This window comes from Bacillus rossius, chromosome 3 (genome assembly GCF_032445375.1).
Source record: "Bacillus rossius redtenbacheri isolate Brsri chromosome 3, Brsri_v3, whole genome shotgun sequence".
Taxonomy (NCBI): Eukaryota; Metazoa; Arthropoda; class Insecta; order Phasmatodea; family Bacillidae; genus Bacillus; species Bacillus rossius.
In genome coordinates, this window is record NC_086332.1 from 18238126 (window position 1) to 18262394 (window position 24269).

The window sequence follows — 24269 nt, forward strand, 5'->3', positions numbered from 1 at the left end:
TTAATCAAATTTTCTCACCAATAATATTGTAATTTTACTGTAATATATTATGCATTTTTTTCAATATTTTTTAAAGTGTAAACATCTTAGCTCTCAGTATAAGGCATTCCATTTTATCTTTGTTTTCTTTGTTTGTTGACCATATTCCTTTTGTGGAGTATTGTGTGGTGTTAAATCCTGACAACAGCAATTTTTTGCTTAATTTGTGTTTTTGTCACTTGTGTTTTTTGTAGTTTTCTTCTTTAGACATACATGTGCTTAGCAATGGCGTATGTCCAAAAGCTTACATCAAGTAAATATTATATATTGTTTTGACTATTCAAGTTTACAAAATACATTACAGGATAGTTTCACTACCAAAAAGGTTACTTTGACACACCAATACACTTAGTACATCCCCCGGTGCTCGCGAAATACGCACGGGTGTAGGTTATCACCACTACGGCTCGTGGCTATAGCAGATTCTGCATGCATGTGCAATAGATTTTCAACCTGTTAAATTTCTGTAGAGTAATGCGCGCTTATTTCAATGCGTTTCTGGTGCAGACTAAATTTTCAGCCTCAACGCGCCTAAAGAATTATAAAATCGAAAAAGTAGTCAATGATAATTCCGGTCTAGGAGGAAATGTAACATGTTCACCGTTTAGGCATTTATATGCAACTCGTTCGGCACTTATTTTAGTCGGATAGCCTTGATAAACTATTATAGTACCTTCTGGTTAAATAGCATTACAGATAGATTTTAAAAAGGAGAAAAAGTTTTATCGCATATTTATCACGCTAAGCGTTATTATTTTTAAGAATATTGTTTAAACTCTTTTGTCACAGTTTCGTGTTATAAGTTTATCTGAAAAATGAGAGCACATTAATTTGCTCGTTACTGAGGTTTTCACATCACTGGTGAGTACTAAATGAATCGCTCATTTTTTATGCATGCCCAGCTTAGAGTTACTTAGAATAATTAATATAAATCAGCATTGCATTCTGGTAAACATTTTTTATGTCAAAGTATTTATTATTGGTAAAGCCAAAATATTCTATTATTTTGCGTATCCTAATTAAGTCCAAAGTTAGAATTTTCTCGTTATTATTTCTGTTTCATCTTCACATCCCACAGGATGCAACCATGACGTTTCACATGCGATGCATTTTGTCTCTAATTTGGCGGTAATTTTAATACAAAGGTTATTTTAACAACTCTTATGTGATTATAAATACAGGAAAAATTAAAAAAATACATAGTGTGACAAATAGAAAATCTTAATTATGTAATTTAAAATTAATGCTCGTACAGATATTTATAAACAAACTGAAAAAAATTTATCAATCATCTCTATTATAGCATATATCACTCTATTACTCTTAAAACTAGCTATTATAAATTATTTTAACCTTGGAAACAGGAACTTCATGAGGCCGAATATCACCCAGAGAACCATACTATACCAGACAATTTTCAACACTGTATGGGCTAAATAAAACCTGAAAGAAACACAATAACATTTGATTAAATTATGTATGTGGGCTAAATAAAATGTGACATATATCATTTACATACAACCAGTCCGTGAACTCTATTACCTTCAAGTCTGTCGCATTGTACATTTTTTAAATATATATACCAATATGGAGCATCTTAATGTTGTAAATCAAATAAAATTTCCCTTGCTAAATCATGTAAAATTTTTTATATTCACTCATAAAAACAGCTTTCCCAATAATATTTAAACTAATCTAAATGTGTGACAAGTGAGGGCCTGGGAGAGAGTATTGCCGCCTGTCACGCTTCAAGGTGACAGACGGTCCAAGCTCACCCAAGCATCACTCCACGCGACAACACTATCCAGTCTTGTGCCCCAGCTGAGGAGAGCACAGCGCAATAAGGAATACCAACACGAATACATGTCCAGCCTAAAAACGAACAACATCAGTGTTCTCATACTAAATGAAAAATAATTAATTAATACTTTTTATTCCCAACATAAAATACACATTTTACACCAATGTTGTCTTTGATAGGTAAAAGAGAGATAAATTCTGAGATAAAGTACACTGGGTACAAATTACAGCCTAGACTAGGTCTGAAGATAAAAAAAATAAACCAGATATATAGCCTACTGTGTTTACATGTACCGTTTTGATATTAAATGTTTGTTTTTAAAGTTTTATGTTTTCTAACAGTAGCTACACTATTTCCCATTGGAATATCTTTACTTAATTAATTAAATAAAGCCTCGACGAATCCCATAAAAAATAAAATTTCAGTTGCATTTACTAGAAGCCAATGCTTGATGTATATTATATTTTGTCATCATTCGTTCTGTTTTTTTCCAGTAAATTTCTAGCTATTTTCTTAAATATGTTTTCCTTAACCTTTTAACAATTCTATAGCTAAATAAATTACACACTTTACTAACTTCTATAACTTTCTATTTTATTTTCGTTATCCTACCCTCTGTTGTTTTCTCTAACATCTATCTCACTTCTCTTCCTTATTCCATCTTAATCCATGTTTTCTCTCACTTTATTGCAATATTTATTTCCTTCCTTTTCTTACTTACCCACTCCATTAAATTTTTTTACAACTTTCTTCTTCTTCTTTGCATATTCTTTCGGTTTTATGCTCTTTTTATGATTTTTTAAATTAAAATTACTTTAGTTAAATTATTTCATGGATACTTTATGTAAACATTAATGCTACATAGACAGTAATAAATGAAAATTAAATAACCAATTAAATGAAATATTTCGTGCACTTATGACGTAATGTAAAACCACTATTGCTGTATATAGTTATATCGATATTGATATTCTTTAATCTAAAAACCTTTAAATAAAATTGACTTACTTTTGGAAGCGTGACTGGGCATTCTCCAGATTGTCAAGTGATTCGTTGAGTAGATATTTTCTTGCTCCAAGAATAGAATCAATACTATATTGTACACTGTTTCTCTGTTGAGTATCAAAGTAAAATATGTTTTTGTCTTTATTATTAAGTTTGTCATAAATCTTTCTTGTGTTATCGTTGACAAAATTCCATTCTTTTAATGAGAAGTAACTTGTAATCATGGCAACTTTTTGTAACTTCCTGTATATTTTCAGCATCCTGGAAGGAGAAAACAGTAAAGAATATCAACAAAGTATAGACAAATAAGCTAAATAAAAAGCGAATATGTTTGTTCCTCATGAAAAGAACATTATTAAATTAAAATTTGATTAATATAAGATATATTTAAAAAATAATTAAGCCAGTTTGGGTTTTACTTAGGCTGTGTTGTTCGTAACCCTTAATACCTTGCTAGCAACAGGTAATTGAAATGCAAACAAGTGTAAATATAATAAACAAGATGATGTTCGTGCAGAGATATGTGTGTACTAGTTTGGCGATAGCGCATCGAGGTGCGACGAGCTCCAATCAGAGAGTGGAAGCTGGCGGCCGAATGCCGGGCCACGTGGTTCGGAGGCTCGTCGCCAGCGGCGGAGAGAAAGGAGAGCAACAGCTCGCTTACCTTTAGCCAGGAACAGTGCTGTGAGATTATTTTGGAATAAGGTCTGAATAAGGATGTATAAATATCCCACATTTAAAATGCCTAAATAATCAGTAAGACTATACTATATGTGGTTTTTCAAATGTTAGGGAAATTTTAATAAGTAATTGTATTTCCACTGGACTCAAAGAAACACTTAATTTATGTATAATATGGCCTCCACCACATAGTTAATATCACCACAATGAAGGAGTTATACTTTAAATATGAAATAAAACACAAACAAAACGATGTTATGAAAAATTATGTTAATTTATGATTTCACTAACTCAGGTACTAATGCAGACAGTTATTTTATTTATTCTTTGGCTTAAAAGTTATGGTGCTTTAGCTTCCACGTCCTTCTATTTTTTTTAATTTGTTATTATTCCTACATACTTACTGATGTAACTGACTACATTAAGTCTGGGTTTATATCTTCGCAAATAATGCAAGAGCACTATGACGCAACATGCAACAAATGCACGAAAACCAAGGTTATTATTATGAAGCACGCAAGTTCATTGGATTTCTTTTGAAAAATTTTGTTTACACGAAAATGTCCGAGACTTTTTATAGTTTGATTTTAAAAAAATTGGTTGTCTGTAAAGTCGGTTTACGGACGATAGTTTAACGTAACAACGTCATAACAAAACATTGATGGAAAGATTGCATACTGTTATGAATAAAATTGAATCATTTTTATTTTAATAATAAAAGCATAAATACTTGAAATTATACTAGTAAACAAATTTTTAAAATGCAAGAATAAATAACCTTTATTGCCGAAATTGTCGTTGTAATAAGCAATGAAAACCACATTAACTTTTCACTTCACTTTATAAACAGTCGACGAAACAGTTCATGTGTAGATTACTTGTAATTGATTTTAAAAACTGGCGTTTAGCTATAAAGTTTAAATATAATTATGAACAAGTTTTCATATAAATAAATTGTAATCAAATATCTATCATCAATCATATGAATCACCATAATTTTTAAGTCAATTGTAACATAACCTATTGTTACTGCACTCGCCGACAGATGCTACTTTTTTTAATAATAAAAGAATAAATTCTTGAAATCATACTAGTAATCAGATTCATAAAATGCAAGAATAATTAACCTTTATTGACGAAATTGTTGTTGTAATAAGCAACGAAAACCACATTAACTTTTAGTTTAAATATAATTATGAACAAGTTTTGATATAAATAAACTGTATTCAAATATCTAACATAACCTATTATTACTGCACTCGCCGACGTATGCTACTATTTTTAATAATAAAATAATAAATACTTGAAAGTATACTAGTAATCAGATTTTCAAAATGCAAGAATAATTAACCTTTTATGCCGAAAATGTTGTTGTAATAAGCAATGGAAACCACATTAACTTTTCACTTCACTTGATAACTAGTCGACGAAACAGTTCACGAGTAGATGTATGTTGTGTGCTGCCGCTGTCTTTCTTCTCCTCGGACGCATAGGCCAATCGAGTGGAAGAGAGATAGATTCGGCGCAAGCGTACAATGAGCGTAACGGGACACAGCGTAACGGGACACTTTTCCGTGCGTGCAGCCGGCGTTCATCGATTTATTAGACGTTGTCACGTCAGTAATAATTTCGTTTCGCTGGACAGTAATGTAATGAGTAGAAATGTAATGCTTGAGATAATAAAATCGTAGCCTTCTATACACAAGACATCCACTTCTTTAAAAAGTTTGGGAAAATTGCCTTTAAACTATAGAAGGACGTAAGTAACACAAGTCGAAAGGAAATAAGTTGGAATGTTGTTGCTTGTGTTGCGTTTTCACGTCTTGCGCACTTTATTAACAGTATTACACATCAGTAATAACAGAGTAAACCCAAGTTCTGTTATCGTCTTGTCACACTTCACTCTCTCTTGATGACTTGTTGTAATTGGGGGATCGTTTAGTTTCAAAAGACAAAATAATGATTTCGTTTAGGTATAAGTACCTCTAGGTTTGTTTAACTTTCGATGTCTTTCACAATAAAATAATATTTGATAAATTGATTTACAAATGTATTCAGATTATGCAATTATATAAACATGGATATTAAATTACATTATCAAAAGAATGGGCTGGTCCTATTAAGAAAATTACCCTTAATCATTTGATACAATTAAAATAGAATTATAAACAATAAACAGGTTAATTATTAACAATTCCAGTACACTTAGAGCGATCAAAGTCCCGAAAGAAAAATTTCTGATTGTCCAATCTTTTCAACGTCGTGATTCAATGATATTTCGAAGATATAAAATAAACTGAAGGATTGGAGGTTTACCGATTGCTGGCCAAAGTTGAGCTGCTAACGCGGCGTCAGGGCGTCTTAGTCGTCCTGATTGCTGGAGGAAGGACTCGAGGATGGAGTTGTTAGGTCCGCATCCGACCCTTGGACCCTGTCTGTGAACAGATCCGAAACAAACATGTTCAGAACTGGTTCACAGACAGTTGGAAAAATAGGCAGAAAATGCCTTTTACCCACGATGATGGTCGGGGAATAAAGGTTGTCAAAAACTCACCATACAGGGAGATGGCTTCCAGCGTCAGCCAGGGTGCGGAGCTCGCGAACCCGCGGTTGTCGCGAATATTTCCATGATTCAAAAGAACAGAAAATATAATAAAGTATGATTAACGAAGCATGACTACTTCTACTAGGTACGCAATCTGACTAATTACTAATTACTAAAGTTGTGGGAATCACATCCCTTGCCTACATCTTAAAAAAATGACTGGAGTGAAGTCTTAATGCCGACGATGCCTTGTGGTCAGTCTGGAGTCGCGGCGCGAAGTAAGTTTGGGGTGGCAGCGACTCGTAATTAAACGACGAAGTCAATCAAAAGAAAGTGGGGAGGCTTCGGCTTCCGGACCGAAAGGTTCCGAAGATTACCGAGGGGCTTGTCGAGAAATACGGACTTCGATATCTCGAAGTTGGTGGTACTGGCTGATGTCAGCGCGACCTACTGAGGGGTGTCCGAAACAAGGAGAGATCGACTCACACGAGGCGACTGCTAAAGCATTGGGCTTATGGAGGGGACTAGTGCAGCACTCTGATGGCCTGGAAATGAATTACGGGGCACTGGTTGTTGCGGGAGACGCCAGGGGGCAGGCTTTTAGCGGGCGTTCAAACACCCAGAGGAATTAATTCGCAACTTTGCCGCTAGAGGGCACAGGCAGTACTTTCGAAGACTAGTGACGAGACCTTGAGACAGGCCTACCCTGGCCAGGGTTAGTGGCCGGTCAGTGCTTTGGGCAGTGTTCCCAGGAAAGTTTGTTGAAGGAGGAGGGGGGGGGGGGGTGGAAACTGCGATGACAGTGGGAACGAGGTTCTACTGAGCCCGGAGGTGTGACTAGACATAGGTGAAAATGACTCGAGATCATGCTATGGAGTGCTCACGTCAGGCGAGGTCTTAGAAACAGCCTGCCCTGATAGCTTGCAGTACCTAGCACTTCTTGTCACGGCTCGGAGGCGAATTACAGGCGACACACGTGCACAAAGGAGGGGATAAGACGATAAAACTTGCTGGGACGCATAGGGTGACAGGTCTAACAAAGATTAAACGGAAGTGTGCATAGGGTGGAAAAAGTTTAAGTTCTTGACTGGAACAGAATCTTTCAAAAATTAAAAATTTAGAAATGTATCAAAAATATTAATTGGCGGCACAACAGGTATTTTAAAACCACGGTGTTAAACTTTTTGGGTTCTTGTGCTTCATGGGTACTTACGTTTCTTGCATAGTTTATAAATCCGGCCTTAAATACAGTATCTTCATATTGGCCATACATTACATTACAGATATTTTCTATTATAATCATGTATGGCTGTATGATCACAAGATTAGCTTATTTTTTCTTATATACATACAAGAGTTAGTAATGGTTATAAAAACTTCTTACCTTGGAGGTTTTCCTTTCAAGAGAAGGCTGTAGTCCAAGAGTAATCCGGGCAGGAAATGCAAGAAAAATGCTAAAAGCATATATATGTAGTAATTTGAAATAAGATAGAAAGATGGGTACCAGATTGAAGTATGAAATGGAAATCTGGCATACACAGAATTATAGTTTTCGACGAACTGTTTTACAGTCTCTAGGTTGGTTTTTGCCATTGTAATGTTATAAACATCGATTCCACCTTTCTCCCTAGAGCAAAAATAAAAAAAATTGCTAATTCTCTTCTTTAATCATAAGTTAAAAATAATAATAAAAGTCATGTAGCTTATATTTTTATTTCTTACACAGGATTTGAAACGGTCATTTCATTAAACAATATAAGCTGGTAACATTACCGATAAAGAATTATTGTAATATTTATTATTAAAGAACAGCCGTGACAAGCAGTGCGATTTCTCTCGATCCTGTTACCACCTCTGCCTGTAGTCACATCCCCATTTCGGTAATCTTACGACCTCTCATCTTTAATCCTGGCTTCCACGAATCACAACATGCCACTCGGGTAGGTCATAAAACTCCAAGTGACTTCAGTGTGGCTCTACTTCGACTTTATCCTTGACGACTCTACCTTAATGGTGTTGAATGTGTGTTAATGTTACATCATTCCGAGCACTATGCCAAAGAACTGTAGATAAAGAAGTAATCAAATGTAAGCTCTCACAAAATTTAACTGAACATGAAATGAACGGATGGTTATTCATACTTGACTCTGTACTCGCAGTTGAAAGGGCTCAGGTTCTAATATGTTCCAGCCATCCTCTTAACAGTTTATAACGGTTTCCCCAAACATACCCGAAGACAAATGCTAGGAATGGTCCTTACTATAGTAAATGGTTGATCAAATCCAGTATTCTAGAACTGAATTTCAGTCTCTAAATTATTAAATTTACACACTGCTCTTGACACATTCCTGAACATCGTTACACAATATATTTGAAACATTTGCAACAGACTCGGAGTTGCAACTTTTAATCTGTCGCGACATGTTCGCCTTATCGGACTCATAGATTGTCCTATTTCCACTCCTACATTGAGTTTGTTTCGCTTTCCAGGGTTTGGCGCAAGCGCGTAGCAGGTCGGTGTTAATGCATTTAAGTTCGGGGCAAGCATTTATCATCCTTATTTTTCGCTTATCATTGATTGGGCTAGGTGGTTTTTCCTTAGCTGCTGAGTACCGTAATCATGGTGCGTATTCGTGAGTACCTTAATATTATGTTTGGCTTTAGTGCCAGATTGTTGCCCTGTCTTAAGAGTTAATGTGACTTGTTAAAGTAATTTTTGTTATACCATTTTACGTTTTCAGATACCGCCTGTAAATTCATTTCGGATTTATTATATATTTTTGGCTAGTGCTAGAGTTGAATGCACTTTAAATTCGCTGTTGGTCCGCCTGTCTTGTCCGATAATCGCCACGGGATCGGCATTCGTGCATTAGTGCGTTGTTCAGTTTACTTCATTTAGGCGTTTATTATCTTGGTACCGAATCATGAGTTAGGACTCCTAGTCACATCATAATTTTTTTATGTCTAAATGTCTGAAAACTACTTGCTGTATTTGGGTGCAAAGTACTATTTGACTCTTTAAAAAAATTGTCACTTTCTTAGCCTCGCGAGGTTTACATGGATGGCGTATTTATGTCTTGTAACATTGATTGTTAGCTCACCTCGGAACCTTATGTTCATGTAGTCACTTTTATGTGATTCAAATATATTTTACAGAATGGATAAATACTGCTTATCTTTAAAGTCTGCGATTGCGGGTTAGTCTGTACTTCCGCATTGTACATCTCAGTATTATTATTAGTTTAGGTTTTTAATTGTCTTGTAGTTCGGGTTTGCGCTTACTATTGAATGCATTTGTGTAATATCTCTTTGCCTTGCTAGTGCTGGGTGACAATTTTAAATATTTTAACTAGAAATTTGTACGTCTGCATTTAATATAATGTTAGCCTTAAGTTTTCTTATAATCCTTTTTTTTTGTTTGTGCTATCGATAAACGTGTATCGGTGAATAACTTTCCTTGACGGTTAGATTTTGCTGGTAATAACACATTTATGTATACCATGAGTCGATGTCAGCGGTTACCCCCTAATAATGCTACTTCTCGTAAGTGATTTAACCAATATGCTTGCCAACTAAATTGATGCTTTACTGTTTACTGTAATCAGTCATAAGTATGACATAATGATTTTAATATAATGTTTAAAATCCCTATGAATTCGCATGCTTGCATGTTTTCTGGTTATAATAATTAATGGAAAAAATAAAATTAAAATTTTAATAACCATCTTAAATTTTTTGTGAGAAATATTGTCTATTAATTTTTTTCTACCCGCTATACTAAATTATGAATCAATTGTTTGTTTTTACGTACTTGTCCTTTTTACACACATTGCTGGTTCTGTCTCTATTTAAGAATAGGGGCATTTTTGACTGATTAGTGCCTGCTTCTTTATCTCTTTGATTACACTAAAATTTTGTTTGGATTGTCGTTTGAACACGTCAAATTAAAGGTTGTTTGGTGGAGTCGAGTCTTTGAGATTTCGAACAAGCACACTGCACATTGATCATATTATCGAGCTAGGGATGTGATGAAGGTCATTCAGATAGATTTAGACTACAACAAATAACACTTTGTAAGCCATTTGAAAAGTTGTTGATAAATGTGACATCTGACTCACCTATTCCCCGCCGCAAAAGCCGCCGCTATAATGCAGTTGGAAACCATATCTGCTGGGACCGTGTCCAGCACTTTTTCTGCATCGGCGTAGCACACGTGCAAGACGCCAGTGCCTCCTCCAAAGGCGATGCCAATTGGACCGTACACATTTTCCAACCAGCCGGGGATCGGTTCAGCGATCGCTGCCAAGACTGCAGACATTTCACATCAAAGCAAAAACATAGCTCGAACCTTACAAGAAATGTACTTATTTAGCACCTCGTGACAAAAGAACCAATTTAAGTCAAGCAGTACGCCCGTTTGAGAGACAGCTCGTAGAATAACTTAACCACATGCTATACTTAACAGCGTACAGACTTGCGTTACCTGGGAAATCTAATACACACCCACATATCAACGAATCAGAGCCATACCTTCTGTGCCTCATTCCCCAGTACCAACTCATGAAATAAGTTTGTTGTCATCTGGTATTCTACCAGCACTTTTGAATTAACATGTGACGTTCCTCGCCTATTGTTTTATGCATTTAATGCCATGTAGCCTGACACTAAAATATTTCTTAGTTCAAAATATTTTTTTTTAAATATTATTTGGGTGGGTCGGTTCATCACCAGTCATCACCACGCTGAGTCTACAGTGTGGCGATCAGCAGGAGCTACCGTGTCTGTATGTATACACTCCTGGGTGAAGAATACAGCCATCCTTCAGGAGTTACGTTTGCAGAGAGGAATATACTCCCCCATCCCTTTCCGGAGTGTTTTTTCAGGTCTGCGAAGAGAAAAACCCCAGTCCCCCTCTGTGGGTCGAATCGCTCTCATCAGTATTGCTTGCTGTAGAAGTATGTTAACTGTAGTATTCATTCGCGGATTCGGCAGCGCCAAAAAATAGTTCTAACAAGCATATCTGAGGTTTTATTTGCCGTCTACTTGCTCTGCAAAATTAATAGTTACCTCATTACTCTATTGAGTATTTAAGGAATTTATGTTTTAAACTTATGGTACTTCTGCAATTTCTATTATTTGTTAACAACTTTCCGTACAATAATGTTTATAAACAGTTTTGTTGTTTTTTTTTATCTAGTATTATTTTTACTTTATATTTTAAATCAAAACTGCATGTTGAGAATAATTGGGTTGTGAATTAGCGGGCGAATAGTGGAGTTACTACTTGTCAAAATTTTGCGATACTCCGCAATGTAACTTACGATATTGAAAGGTGTAAGCTTCGTGGTCGGAGTTAGTTACAAGAAACGACGGGACACGTTAATTATGGATTTTGTACTATTGGCTGCCTATAAAATGGAACTAAGTCTACAGTTAGCCATGGAAGCTTTCAACCGAATTTACGAGTGTGTTGTTAAGCTGCTTATGGGATTGCAGCAATGCTGCTAAGTGCTGTCGCTTAAGGTGCTTCGTGTATTTTTAAAATGCTTCCTGCTGTTATAATGTTGTTTGCGCATTAAGCGTCTGTGTTTATTTCAGTGGTTGGTAAAGTCTTTAACATAGTGGTGAGCAGAAGCAGTCCAATGACGACGAGTGCTACGAGAGACGTCTCATTTCTTCACAGCGTTTCTGCCATATGTCAGTTGCTGAAGTGGCTGACCAAGTCCGTCGCAGCATAATCATGTTGATGAGTAAAGCAGTATTATAAATTATTTCCTGGCGTATTGTGATTTGAGGTTCAAGTATTTTTGTAAGGATTGTTTTTTTAGTAGATATAACAGGAGTGGTCAGGAAAGGTTTCTTTTCAGCATAATAATTTGAAATGCAAAATAAACTTTCGCATCTACAATTATTGTGCGGAGTGTGATGAACCGATGCCAATCTATCGCATCATATAGTAAATGAATAAAAATCCTAAACTGTTATGTTTGCATGCATCGTTGAGATATAAACTGTGATAGTCATTTGTTTTCATGGTTTTGATATCAAGTGTGAAAACAAATCGTCCCTGTTAAAAATCGGGCCCAGAAACTATCCAGGACACTTAAACAATGAGAATTTAAATGATGCAAGTATTTTAGCTGATTAATGGTGTTTGTAAATACTATAATAAAGTAATTTACCATCTTGAAAATGCTAACCAAATGACGCCAAGTTTATGGCAAATTGTTTTGCTGGTAATCTTTTTGAAGCCTAAAGTATTTTAATAAATACTAGCGACCCGCCCCGACTTCGCAAGGGTGCAATGCTGATACCAAATATACTACGCTATTTATAGACCCCCCCCCCCCCCCCGGGCCGGTACCACCGCAACCGCTATGTCCCTGCATTTTAAATCTGTAATATCTTCGAAAATATTCATTTAAATTACATGCTGTAAAGGGCCATATTGATCTATATTAAATGCACAATGTATTCAAAGTACTTAATTGGTATTGGTATTAATTGTTGTATTGCTTAAAATCGCTTCGTAAATAAGCCATTATTTTTCGTAAAAAGTAAAGGATAAAAAATGGTTATTGTAGGTTATCCCTAAGAGATAGACATATACCATCGCGGACATTTTTGTAGACCTTTTTAAGGTGTATGCCTACAATACTGCAGTACATTATTTTGATCTATCTCGTAGGGTTCAGCCAGAGTTTGTAATGTTAGCGCAAAAAATGTGTTAATTTACGACATCACATTAGAAACCTCTAAAATTCTCAGTTTTTCTCTACTATATTATGCATGTATTACACATATAAACCTTCCTCTTGAATCACTTATATATTAAAAAAACCGCAACAAAATCCGTTGCGTAGTTTTAAAGGTCTAAGCGTACATAGGGACAGACAGACAGCGGGAAGCGACTTTGTTCTATACTATGAAGTGATTATAGATTTTTATGATGATGTGTACATTGTTATCTAATATTATTTATTAATACATAATCAGTTTATATTGTCTCATCAGGAGTCTATAACTGCACGGTAAAATTTGTGAACAGATAACATGGTTCATGATTATAGACGTTTCGTAAAGAGTATGAGATGTGATGACACAAGCCTATGGTAATAGGGTAACGGGGTTTAATAGAAGACTGTTGTTTGAATTACTATTATCGAATGCTTATGTGCCAAGCAGTGAAGGACAGCCTGTATTACGTGTTCATTTGCCTGTAATGTTCCCATTTAATTTTGTCTTTAGATTAACAAGAAATTTATTATGAAATTATCTTTGTGGAAATCTTTGTTATGATTCAGTATCATAAAGTTTCTAGATTACTTGACTTTCACTCACATTTGTTGCCTAGTCTTTACTTAACATGTAAATACTTTTTTCTAGTTAGTGGTCCTTATGAATGTAACTATAAACCCCCTTAATAACAAACCAGGAGGTAGTTACAAATGTATCAGGATTTAGCATTTTTATTTAATTAAATGTTTCTAAAACGTAATTGAAACATTGAGTTTTGCACTGAGACTGGGTGGCGTTGTCGATGTTTTCGCCAAACGGCAGCAGTGACGCTGCGGCGTGAAGGGACAAGCGTGGAACAACTACGACAGTCGTTCAGCCTTTGGCTGAATTTTCCACCCCAAACCTATTTTAAAATCCCTAAATTCTGAATAAATTACTTCGTGCGTGATAAAATTTATATATCGATACTTTTGTTTTATTATCTATATTTTTATTGACCGTATATTGTTTTACATACTGAATTCAGTTGTTTAAGCAAAAACAAATATACAAATTTTATAAAAATTGTTAAAAAAATATTTCAAGTAAATATATTAGTTATGCCATAGAATTTTAACTTCTAACGAGTGTGGAAATTTTCTTTTATTAACTTTTTTTGTGAATTTTCACTAGATGGGTAGTATTTTAATAAAACTCCTCGAAAATCAGGTCCAAATCCGTGACATTATTATAAGTTAACAATTTCCTGTTGTTTAGAGCTAATATTAGAGATAAGCGGTATTTACGATGACCAGTATATACAACGGTTATGAAACAATAACCGTTTAGATACATTTCTGGATCGCTGACAGCCGGTTATCGAATAAAGAGAATATAATTCTCAACTGTGCTATAGGGCACATCACCATATTTAGCCAGTAAATAAAATACTGTTACTTCAACTCTTGTGCTGCAGCTAGGTATCGTGATGATATGTGAATCTCATTTGCGAAAGACCTGTTCTTGCTATCGATAGTATCGATTCCCAAACAGCAACAATTATTTTCTGAACGAAACTATCCATACCGTGATTTCCCTTCTCATAGTTCTCGGTTATAACATAATAGTTTAGCAGATGAATTTTAAAGTTTAAGTTCTTCAAGTAATAGCAAATCTTTAAAGTAACATTATACATCAGAGTGCCTTGATTGCGATTTAGGCTATATCAACCGTTCTGTGCTCGCGATAGTCTTTTTAACCAATTCTCAGTTATTTGACTACTACCAGGAAGTAACAACAATACATTATTTTGCAATTGTTTGGTTTTAACAGATTGACATTTTAAAGTTGTTTTATGTGTGCGTCAATAGTCTATAACGTCTGCCCGTTAAATTTAAGCGGAATATGAGCTAAATAATATGAAATATGTCATTCATTCAACCTGTATAAATTTCTTTGTAACTATGAAAAAAAATTGAAGCTTAAATCAAATTAAATAACATTGAATCTGCAACAGCCAAAAAAAAAAATTAAATGAAAAAAGAAAAATACTATTTCAATGTTAAAATTACACCCTAATTTTGATGGCTGCATTGAATTTTAAGTCGCTCTTTGCAAATGAAATATTGAATGATTGAAAACAGTCCTTTATGCCCAATAACTACAAATGTTAAATATATAAATAAAAATTTAATTATTCATAACCATAACTTCCATAACTGGCATTGGAAAATAACTATTTTGCTCATTGCTAGCTGCTATCTGCGAATGATGGTGGGAAGCAACGTTTAAGATTCAGACAGCAAATGCTAGCGGCGGGCCCAGCTAATGTTTGTGTGATTTGCATCCAGAATTTTGGTATTTGAAAAGAGAATATTTAATCATAAGTTTTTCATCACGTTCGGCATTATTTTAAATAAACCTACGTTGATTTCGTGTCCGAGTTTTGTATTATAATTTTTCTAGCTGCAGTACCCGGCGTTGCCCGGACTGAACGCAGGGTGAAGGGGACCTTTTTCGAAATCAGATGTAGTTAGTAATTGTCTTCTTAATTTGAATGTCAAGCGTCCAAAATAATTTATATTACTTTCAGATACCGACAAACGTTGTTCTGTCAGTGTATAGTTAATTACCTGTATATATCTAAAAATTGGTGGTCTGTATGTAATCTAGACTCTATAAAGCACTAAAGAAAAAAGATGAAAAATAAGAGATTACTAATATTGAAAAGATTCCATTATCTAGCTAATGATCGGCATGCATTCATTGCAATGCCTTATTCCGTTTTGTTTTGTAATATGTTTGAAGTAGTTACACATATACAAATCATTTATCCATCTCTCTAAATATATATTTATCTCTATCTACATGTATATAGTATATGTATCTCTCTCTCTCTAGTTATTTCTCTTTATATATATATATACCTCCCACTATCTCTATCTCTTCTATATATAAATCTCTATATAGCTCTATACATCTATATATCTCTTTATCTAACCCATTTCATTCTCTATACCTCGCTCTATTTCAACCTATCTCTCTATCTTTCTCTATCTCACTCTCTCTCTCTCTCTCTCTCTCTCTCTATATATATATATATATATATATATATATATATATATACTAGATAATGCCCGGCATGCGTTGCAATGCCTCAATCAATTTTTTTTTTTAATTTTTTAAACGTATACTAAGCATCTCTCTTTATCTCTCTAATTCTCTATCTCTCTATGTATATCTCTATAACTCTCTCTATCTTTCTATTTATATCTCTATCTCTCTATATATCTTTCTAGCGGACCCGACAGACATTGTCCTGCCCAAATGTACTTTTTGTGAGATATGGATATGGCGGTAAGTATTTCTACGCTGGAAATTTTGTATCTTCTCATTATGCCCTCCTCTTGGGCACGCCACTGCCGTTACCAAAAACCTTTCCCATGGTTACGCAGAAGACAACAACAATGCAAAAGCCCGTTACCATGGAGGCTAATTATCAACAATGCTTAGTTTTTTTGCTTTTAAAGCGTGTTTTTTTTTTTTAGTTTTTCTTAACTCAGAATCGAGATAAAATATCCAATTGTGAATCTAAACCATCCTCGAATCCCCGTGAACTCACACACAAAATTTCATCAAAATCGCGTACAAACAGACAGACAGTAGTAGGAGTGACGAAGGAGTACTGGACCAATGTAAACATAGAAATGTAAACACAGCGCCAGTACCCCCATGGGCGCCGCCATCTTGTCACGTGGGGGCCGCCATTGTTGTTGACATTGGCTACCAGGGCGCGCCACCGTCGCCGCCACTGGGCGCCGCCATTGTTGTTGACATTGGTTACCAGGGCGCGCCACCGTCGCCGCCACTGGGCGCCGCCATTGTTGTTGACATTGGTTACCAGGGCGCGCCGGTAGGCCGCCATCTTAGTTCAGCCTTTAGTTACCGGAGCGCGCCACCGTCGCTCCGAAGGCGGGAATTGTATACAAAAAAACCTGGGCACTGGGTGGATTCGATCCCGGGGACGCACCAACGTCGTGGTTACGAGGCGTGCGCCTTGACCACTAGACCACGGGACCTGATGAAGTATGGGGAATAAAATAATGAACATATGCTTTAAAGAAGCTATGCCTAAAAGAAGCTATGTCTTTAAAAGCAATACTAGCTATGCGTAAAATTCGAAAAGCAAACGCCATGTCTTAAAAAAGTATGCCTATAGACCCCACCACTCCACAATCGCCGCCATGTTTAAATTTCGAAAAAATATGCTTAAGTTCGAAAAACAAAATATCGCTATGCCTATAGACCCCCACCACTCCACAACCGCCATATTGTTTAAAAAAATATGCTTAAAAGAAGCTATGCTTAAATTTCGAAAATAAATAAAATAACGCTATGCTTAAATAATACAGTCATTCTAGCTATGTCTATAAAACCCCACCCCATATTAGCTATGACTAAACCCCTCCAACCCCCAACTACAAGTATGCTTAATCGCAATGTTTAATTCCCAACCACCAAATTTCGAAAAAAAGATATGTCTATAAAACCCCACCCCTATATTAGCTATGACTAAACCCCTCCACTACAAGTATGCTTAATCGCCATATTTAAATTACGAAAAGAAATAAAATAACGCTATATTTAAAGTTAAAAAAAATACCGTCATGTTTATGAAATCTCGAAGAAAACAACCCGCCATGTTGCAGTATGCTTAAAGCCGCCATATTAGCTATGACTAAAGAAACATAACCTCAAAATCCCGCGCAGAGAGAGCGAGATGTTGCCTGCTGGAGCGTCACTCGTAAACTGCGCAATTATAATCCCCACAACATATTATAAACATATTAATGTCTTTAAAAAAATGCTTTAAGTAATAAGCATAGTTAAAATCCATAATATTGTGTAAAAAAAACGTGTTAAGCATTACGTTACGCCGAGTAAAATAAATAATAAGCATAGTTAAAAGTTTTAATAATATTAAGCATATTTAAAAACACTTTGTAGTAATTGGCTCTCGACCAATGTGTTAAGCATTACAAACGCCGTGCTGGAAACCTCGCTCGTGCGACCAGGAATGTGTTTACCTGCTGGGTGACAGTGAAAGTGGTTACCACAGAAAACAAGGTCAGGCCATCGCTGCCTACAGGAAAGGAGCAAGCACAAGGAATATACAGAGGTGGAAATATAATCCCCACATCATAATATAAGCATAATAAAGGCGCCATGTTGTATGCCTAAAACCCCCGCCATACCTATGCCGCCATGATGTAAGCTTAAAACACACACACACACACACCCAAGTATGCCTAAAAGAAACCCCCGCCATACTATGTATGCCCAAACCGCCAAATTAAAATTTCCAATAGCCATATTTAAATTTGGAAAATAACCCGCCATGTTTAAATATCGAAAAGCAAATACCGCAACCCCACCACCCAGCATATGTTTAAAACAAACACCACCATAATAGCTATGACGAAATACCTGAGAGAAACATAACCTCAAAAAAGCGCCATACTAGCTATGTCTACCCCACCCCCACCACAACCAGTATGCTTAAAACAAACACCACCATACTAGCTATGACTAAATACCCGTAGCAACATAACCTCAAAAATGGCACCATACTAACTATGTCTACCCCACTCCCACCACCAGTATGCGTAAAAGCCCCGCCATACCAGCTATGACTAAAACAAACATAACCTCAAAAATCCCGCGCAGAGAGAGCGAGATGTTGTCCGCTGGAGCGTCACTCTTACACTGCGCAATTATAACCCCACACATCATATTATAAGCATAATAATTTTTAAAAAAATGCTTTAAGTAATAAGCATAATCAAATTATATAATATTAGGATAGCATAGTTAGGACCCCTGCAGTTAACACGTAGCGTTAAGTAATTAGCTGCGGCACGATTGACATAAGTTACCGAGGTAATAAAAAAAAATAGCAAATAAGCATACATAAAATAAAAAACTCACCGGAACGCACCCCACCCACCCCGGCGATATGTAACAAATAAAAACGCAGACGAAAAGATATACTAAAAAATAGTAACACCTATGTACGCCGTGTAGAGTGCAATCCACACAACCGACAGCATTTAACGATAAGTAAACTTATAAAATATATTACAAAGCGGGAGCGGCCCGCTCACGAATATGTTTTAGTGTTATAAGCATAGGTAAAACTTAAAAGTACGTAAAGAAAGTTAAGTATTAAGCATAGTTACTATTATTGTACGTCAAGTAAAAAATAAATATTATACAAACAATGTGTAGTAATCGGCTCTCGGCCAATGTGTTAAGCATTAAAAACGCCGTGCTGAGAGCCCCGCTCGTGCGACCAGGAATGTATTAAGGGACCCCTGCAGTTAACACGTAGCGTTCAGTAATGAAAAAATAAAATGTAGCTGCGGCAATATCGTCAGAAACAAATTACGTATGTAACCGAGGTAATAAAAAAAAAACTATAGGTGCCACCCCCACTCCTAGTATGCTTAAAACACCCACCCCCACAAGTATGCCTAAAAGAAACCCCAACCATACTAGCTATGCCTAAATCATTTGCAGCCATGCTTAAAAACCCCCGCCATACTGGCTAAGACTAAATGGAGTGCCACATATACACACCGACATCTTTAATGTCACAGAGGAGAGCGAGAAACGTAACGTAAAATATGCTTGAAGTAATAAGCATAGTTAAAATTTATAATATTGTAAATACATAAAAATAAGCATAGTTAAAAAAACCGTAGATCACCATTTAATAGTACTGGACCAGATAACATATGCCATAGCGATAGCATGAATAAGCATAGTTAGGACCCCTACAGTCAACACGTAGCGTTCAGTAATTAGCTGCGGCACGATCGTCAGAAACAAATTACGTATGTTACCGAGGTAATAAAAAAAAATAGCAAATAAGCATACATAAAAAAAACTCACCGGAACGCATCCCGCCCACCCCGGCGACTTGTAACAAATATAAATAAACGTTGAACAAACGACCGTGTAGGGGAGCTGTAAGCCTGTTCGCGCACCGCAAATAAGCATACATAAAGGAAAAACTCACCGGAATACACCCACTCCAACACGGCGACGTGTAATTAAAAATAAAAACGCAGACGAAAAGAGATATTAAAAATAGTAACACCTATGTACGCCGTGTAGACAACCGACAGCGAATAACGATAAGTAAATTTATAAAATATATTACAAAGCGGGAGCGCACGTCTGTAGTCCGTAGACGCACTCCTCGAACTGTTTTCAAATTCCCGGTGCGACGAAAAGAAAGCTGTTTGTCGACCCTGGCCCGCCGCGTGCTATAGTAGTTTGCAGCAGATTTCACGGAACACAATAAAAAACGTACAGCCCAGTGATACATGAAACCGCCGAATGCATGTGAAAAAAAAACTACCATAAATAACAAAAAAAAAATTAAAACATAACAAAAACAATCAAAATGCACTCACAAACGCAATACAGCGCAATGCAGTGAAAACTCCCATGAAATAATAAAATCGCTTATTGAGACACCATGATGCAAAGAGTAAAAAATCCCTATACGTAAAATAAAACAAACGCGAAACTTTAAAAAAAATCTATCTATGAGAACAATATTATAAAAATACCACACTCTCCAACACACCAAATGACACGGCCCGATAAATGACAACACAAATAAATATCAATAACCATAAATACCTACATAATCAAAATATGTTATTAAGCAACCGAAAAATACACTACAACCCACATAAGACCTCGCGAACGAACGGCACAACACCAGAGACAAAACATGCTATTCCCATTTGTTAAAAAGACGCAAATACGAGTCTGTAGTGCTAGCCCAGCTAGTATACATTCATTAATAAATAAAATCGGTTATAGTATTTGTGTAGTCATTAAATAGGAAGTACAAAGTGATATTGCCACAAGACGTTATTAAAAATATAGTAATAAAGTGTATGTATAGTTATTAAATAATAATATATGTAAGTAAAACGTGTTATACCCTAAACTAAATACCTGCAGGTTTATACAGTCAAACTTTGTAGGAATATAAACATAAGTCGTTTGAACGGTCTGTGTAATACAAATGCTTATCATCAGCTCTGAGTAATTTGTCCTTCATATAAGAAAACATAGCATGTTATTCTAATAAACTATGTATCATTATAAAATAGTTATACCATCGTTAATAAATAATCATACAAACAAACATTAACAGCTATCCATCCTTCCCTTTCACTCATGACATAGTGTGTGGTGTTCTAAATAAGGAGTGAAAGAATATTATATGAGTCATGTTGTAAATGCTTATAAGATTATTGTTAACTTTCCATCAAGGCTAGATAAAAAACAATCTCTATATATGGTAGATGAATAAACAGAGACCAACTATAGACTTCATACTAGTAAATAATAATTAAGGACATATCGGGGTAAATAAAACAAAATAACCTATATAAATACACCCAATAAGCATAGGAAGCTCTGGCGTTAATAACAAAACGTAAAATAAAAGGTTACTGGTTCAGGTAAGAATATATATTCTACTACTATGCATTCCATTAAGCATAAGAAGCACTATAATCCCATTCCGACGAAACCAGAATAGAACACACCAGTAATGTTCGTGAAAGAACACACGATGATATTCATACTAATAACCACTTAGCCAAAATCGTTTGCAGAATAACAGACATAGCAATTCCATGTCTCAAACACCACATCGCTTCGGCGATAGTCCAGAAAACACAAAAATTATATCTGCCTTCCCCAAGAGACCGCCACAGTCGCCTCGGCGAACCTCGTGAGGTCACCAGTAAGTAACGTTCACTTGCCGGAGGGGCAGACGGTAATAACACACACGCAGCCACCCCCGAAAAAAAAGCCTCCAACAAGAAAAAAAACAATATATCAAAATATCTAAAACAACAAGGATGCCTTGCAAACTATTAATTACACCACCCATACCTTTAAACTAAGTAACGTGAACGACGAAGCCCGACAACGACTTTCAAGTGACAAGGAGTAAAGAAGGAAATAATAATTACATGAAAGTAAACATGTGGTGTACGAATACTCATTGCCCACCAACTATGTACTACCTACTAGTGCTTATCCATGTATTGCCAGACATAAAATAACCAATTCTCTTCTATATAAAATATCTTTACATTAAAATAAACATAGTGTCAGGATAATACTAATAATAAGTATAGAAGTAACTGAAGCGTGTACACAAACAAAACTGTATAATTCTCATCATAAACGTTCCTTGAAATTCTACCATCACATATATAATCCTTTAATATTATCATAATATAGTTACCAGAAATAACAAGTCAACTCGAAAAAACCAAAACAACGCCTACAGGCATATTGCAACCTACATCGAAACGATCATAAGACTCAAACCCAGACACTTCATAAACCCACAGAGATGGTCAGGAGAAATTACATTTCATATACTACAGATGCTGTACTAAAAAGACACATGTATGCCAATAAGAACAGGTGTAACCGCCATAACTGAAAGTATTATATAAAAGAAACAATACAATAAATATCACAGCCTCAAAAAACATAAGACAGGAGAATGAACCAAAAGAGAAATTTCAAAAGTCTAAACTGAACAGAAAATTAGGTAAATATCGACGTAAACACATGAGAGTACAATTAAGTAGAAATATATATTTAAAAATTTAAAATACCTAGCGTAAAAAAAAAAAAAAAAACGCATTCAGAAAGATCAGACATCGCTTCCCCAACACAAAATTTTCGATGGTAATAGTCACAATCCCTAATAACATACATGTTAAATAGAAAGAGTTAAAGACACAGACTTTAAAAAGAGAATCACTCGTTAAAGACGTGTAAAAGTTAAAGGACTAAGCTAAATGAATATAATGAAGCGTGCGACAAAACACGTTTCCTATACTAAATGTCACATCCCAAATAAATTAAATTCATTATTTAAAAGAAAAAGGTTATTTTTTTGTTCACCTAACCGAAATCTAAGTTTAAAAACCCACATGGAAGAGAGATTCCGCATTATAATTAAGTATATTGAAAGGAATTGCGAACTCTTGTTCGCACAAATCATTTTAATTATGTATGTTCGCACACAAGTTGAGAAAAAATGGATTAGTGTAAGAAATTTGATGTTTGCTCAAGTGCTATGTAGTGACAAGAAACGATAAATACGGAATTATGTATATTTAGATACCAACCATACAATTATAACAATTTAAATAAGAAACATATAAAAAAAAAACCCTCGGGTATGTCGTATATCTAGAACCATACTGTCACCACTAGTTGCCTGTACACATAATGAAGTAATAATAATAAAACATCCAGTGGTTACAAACATAAATATTACAAAAATATGCACTTAACAATGACTTAGGTTATCCAGAAGCATATAGATATAAATATACAATTAAAAAGCAAACCAAATTACCAATAATATGGAATCACTTCAAAAAGTAAACAAAGTTCAGTCATTACAAACACAGAAAGGTGAAAAAAACGCATCAGTAAGATGAGAGACCAATTCCCTCGCGGATGAAGGATGATAATCATTGCAGTAGCACACATTGTCCCACATATGTATCGAAACACAAGGTTAGATCGTAACACACACACACACACACACACGACTTCCAGGATGTTTCCACCATCATGTTTGGAACCTTTATACTTATTTTAAATCTAAATTTACATTGATTAACAACGAGAACTGTAATATATAAACAACAGCACCGATAGTAGCTAAACACAACACACTTAATAGAATATTCTCCATCACTTTCACAAACCCATATAAAGACATTAAACTCTGCCGGCCACCGCAGCCCAGCACGAGTTGCCAGACGTGTCCTTCACAGACAGAAGGGGTTGCCATTGCGCAACCAATATGTAATTATTGTAAAAGACGCATCTAAAAAAATCAAACATGTACGTTAAACCAGGCTAGCAATCTCATAGTTTAAGTGAAAACAGGTCGGAAGACAACATGGTAACATAATATTAGCTATTCCTAAACCTTAAATACATACAATGTAAGAAATCGCACTAGCCAACTTAACACTCATATTCCACAAAACATAAGTTCACCGAGATACAATGACACACGAATATATGCATGAATGATAGATAAATACTATACAAGACACAAAGTTAAAAACATATTTATCAAAGTACCCTTTCAATACTAACCCAATGAAGCAGAAAATTCCATTACATCCCAAGCATTGTATATGAAAGTAAGCACATATCACAATTGAACTAGAAAAAATAAATATAAAAAAAAGCTAGCGAACACACAGACAAATATTCATCATAGCACCATTGGGTGGAAAGAAGATAGTAAGTACCATCAATTTCATCTCTACAGCCACATGCATTAAGAAAAAAAAAATATATATATACTTTTATTAACCTCACAGGAATCTTTTAGTG

At 35.3% G+C, this 24269-nt stretch overlaps 1 protein-coding gene across 1 annotated transcript in view; it reads right to left on the minus strand.

Moving 5' to 3' along the window:
• Positions 1–6595: 6595 nt before the first annotated feature.
• The window catches only part of LOC134530024 (fatty acyl-CoA reductase wat-like), a 45206-nt gene continuing 27532 nt past the window's right edge, over positions 6596–24269 (minus strand). The window contains exons 5-7 of the mRNA XM_063364552.1: positions 10190–10379; positions 7633–7698; positions 6596–6668 (exon numbers count right to left, since the gene is read on the minus strand). Coding sequence (XP_063220622.1) covers positions 6596–6668; positions 7633–7698; positions 10190–10379 — 329 coding nt within the window. The remainder of the gene's footprint in view (positions 6669–7632; positions 7699–10189; positions 10380–24269) is intronic.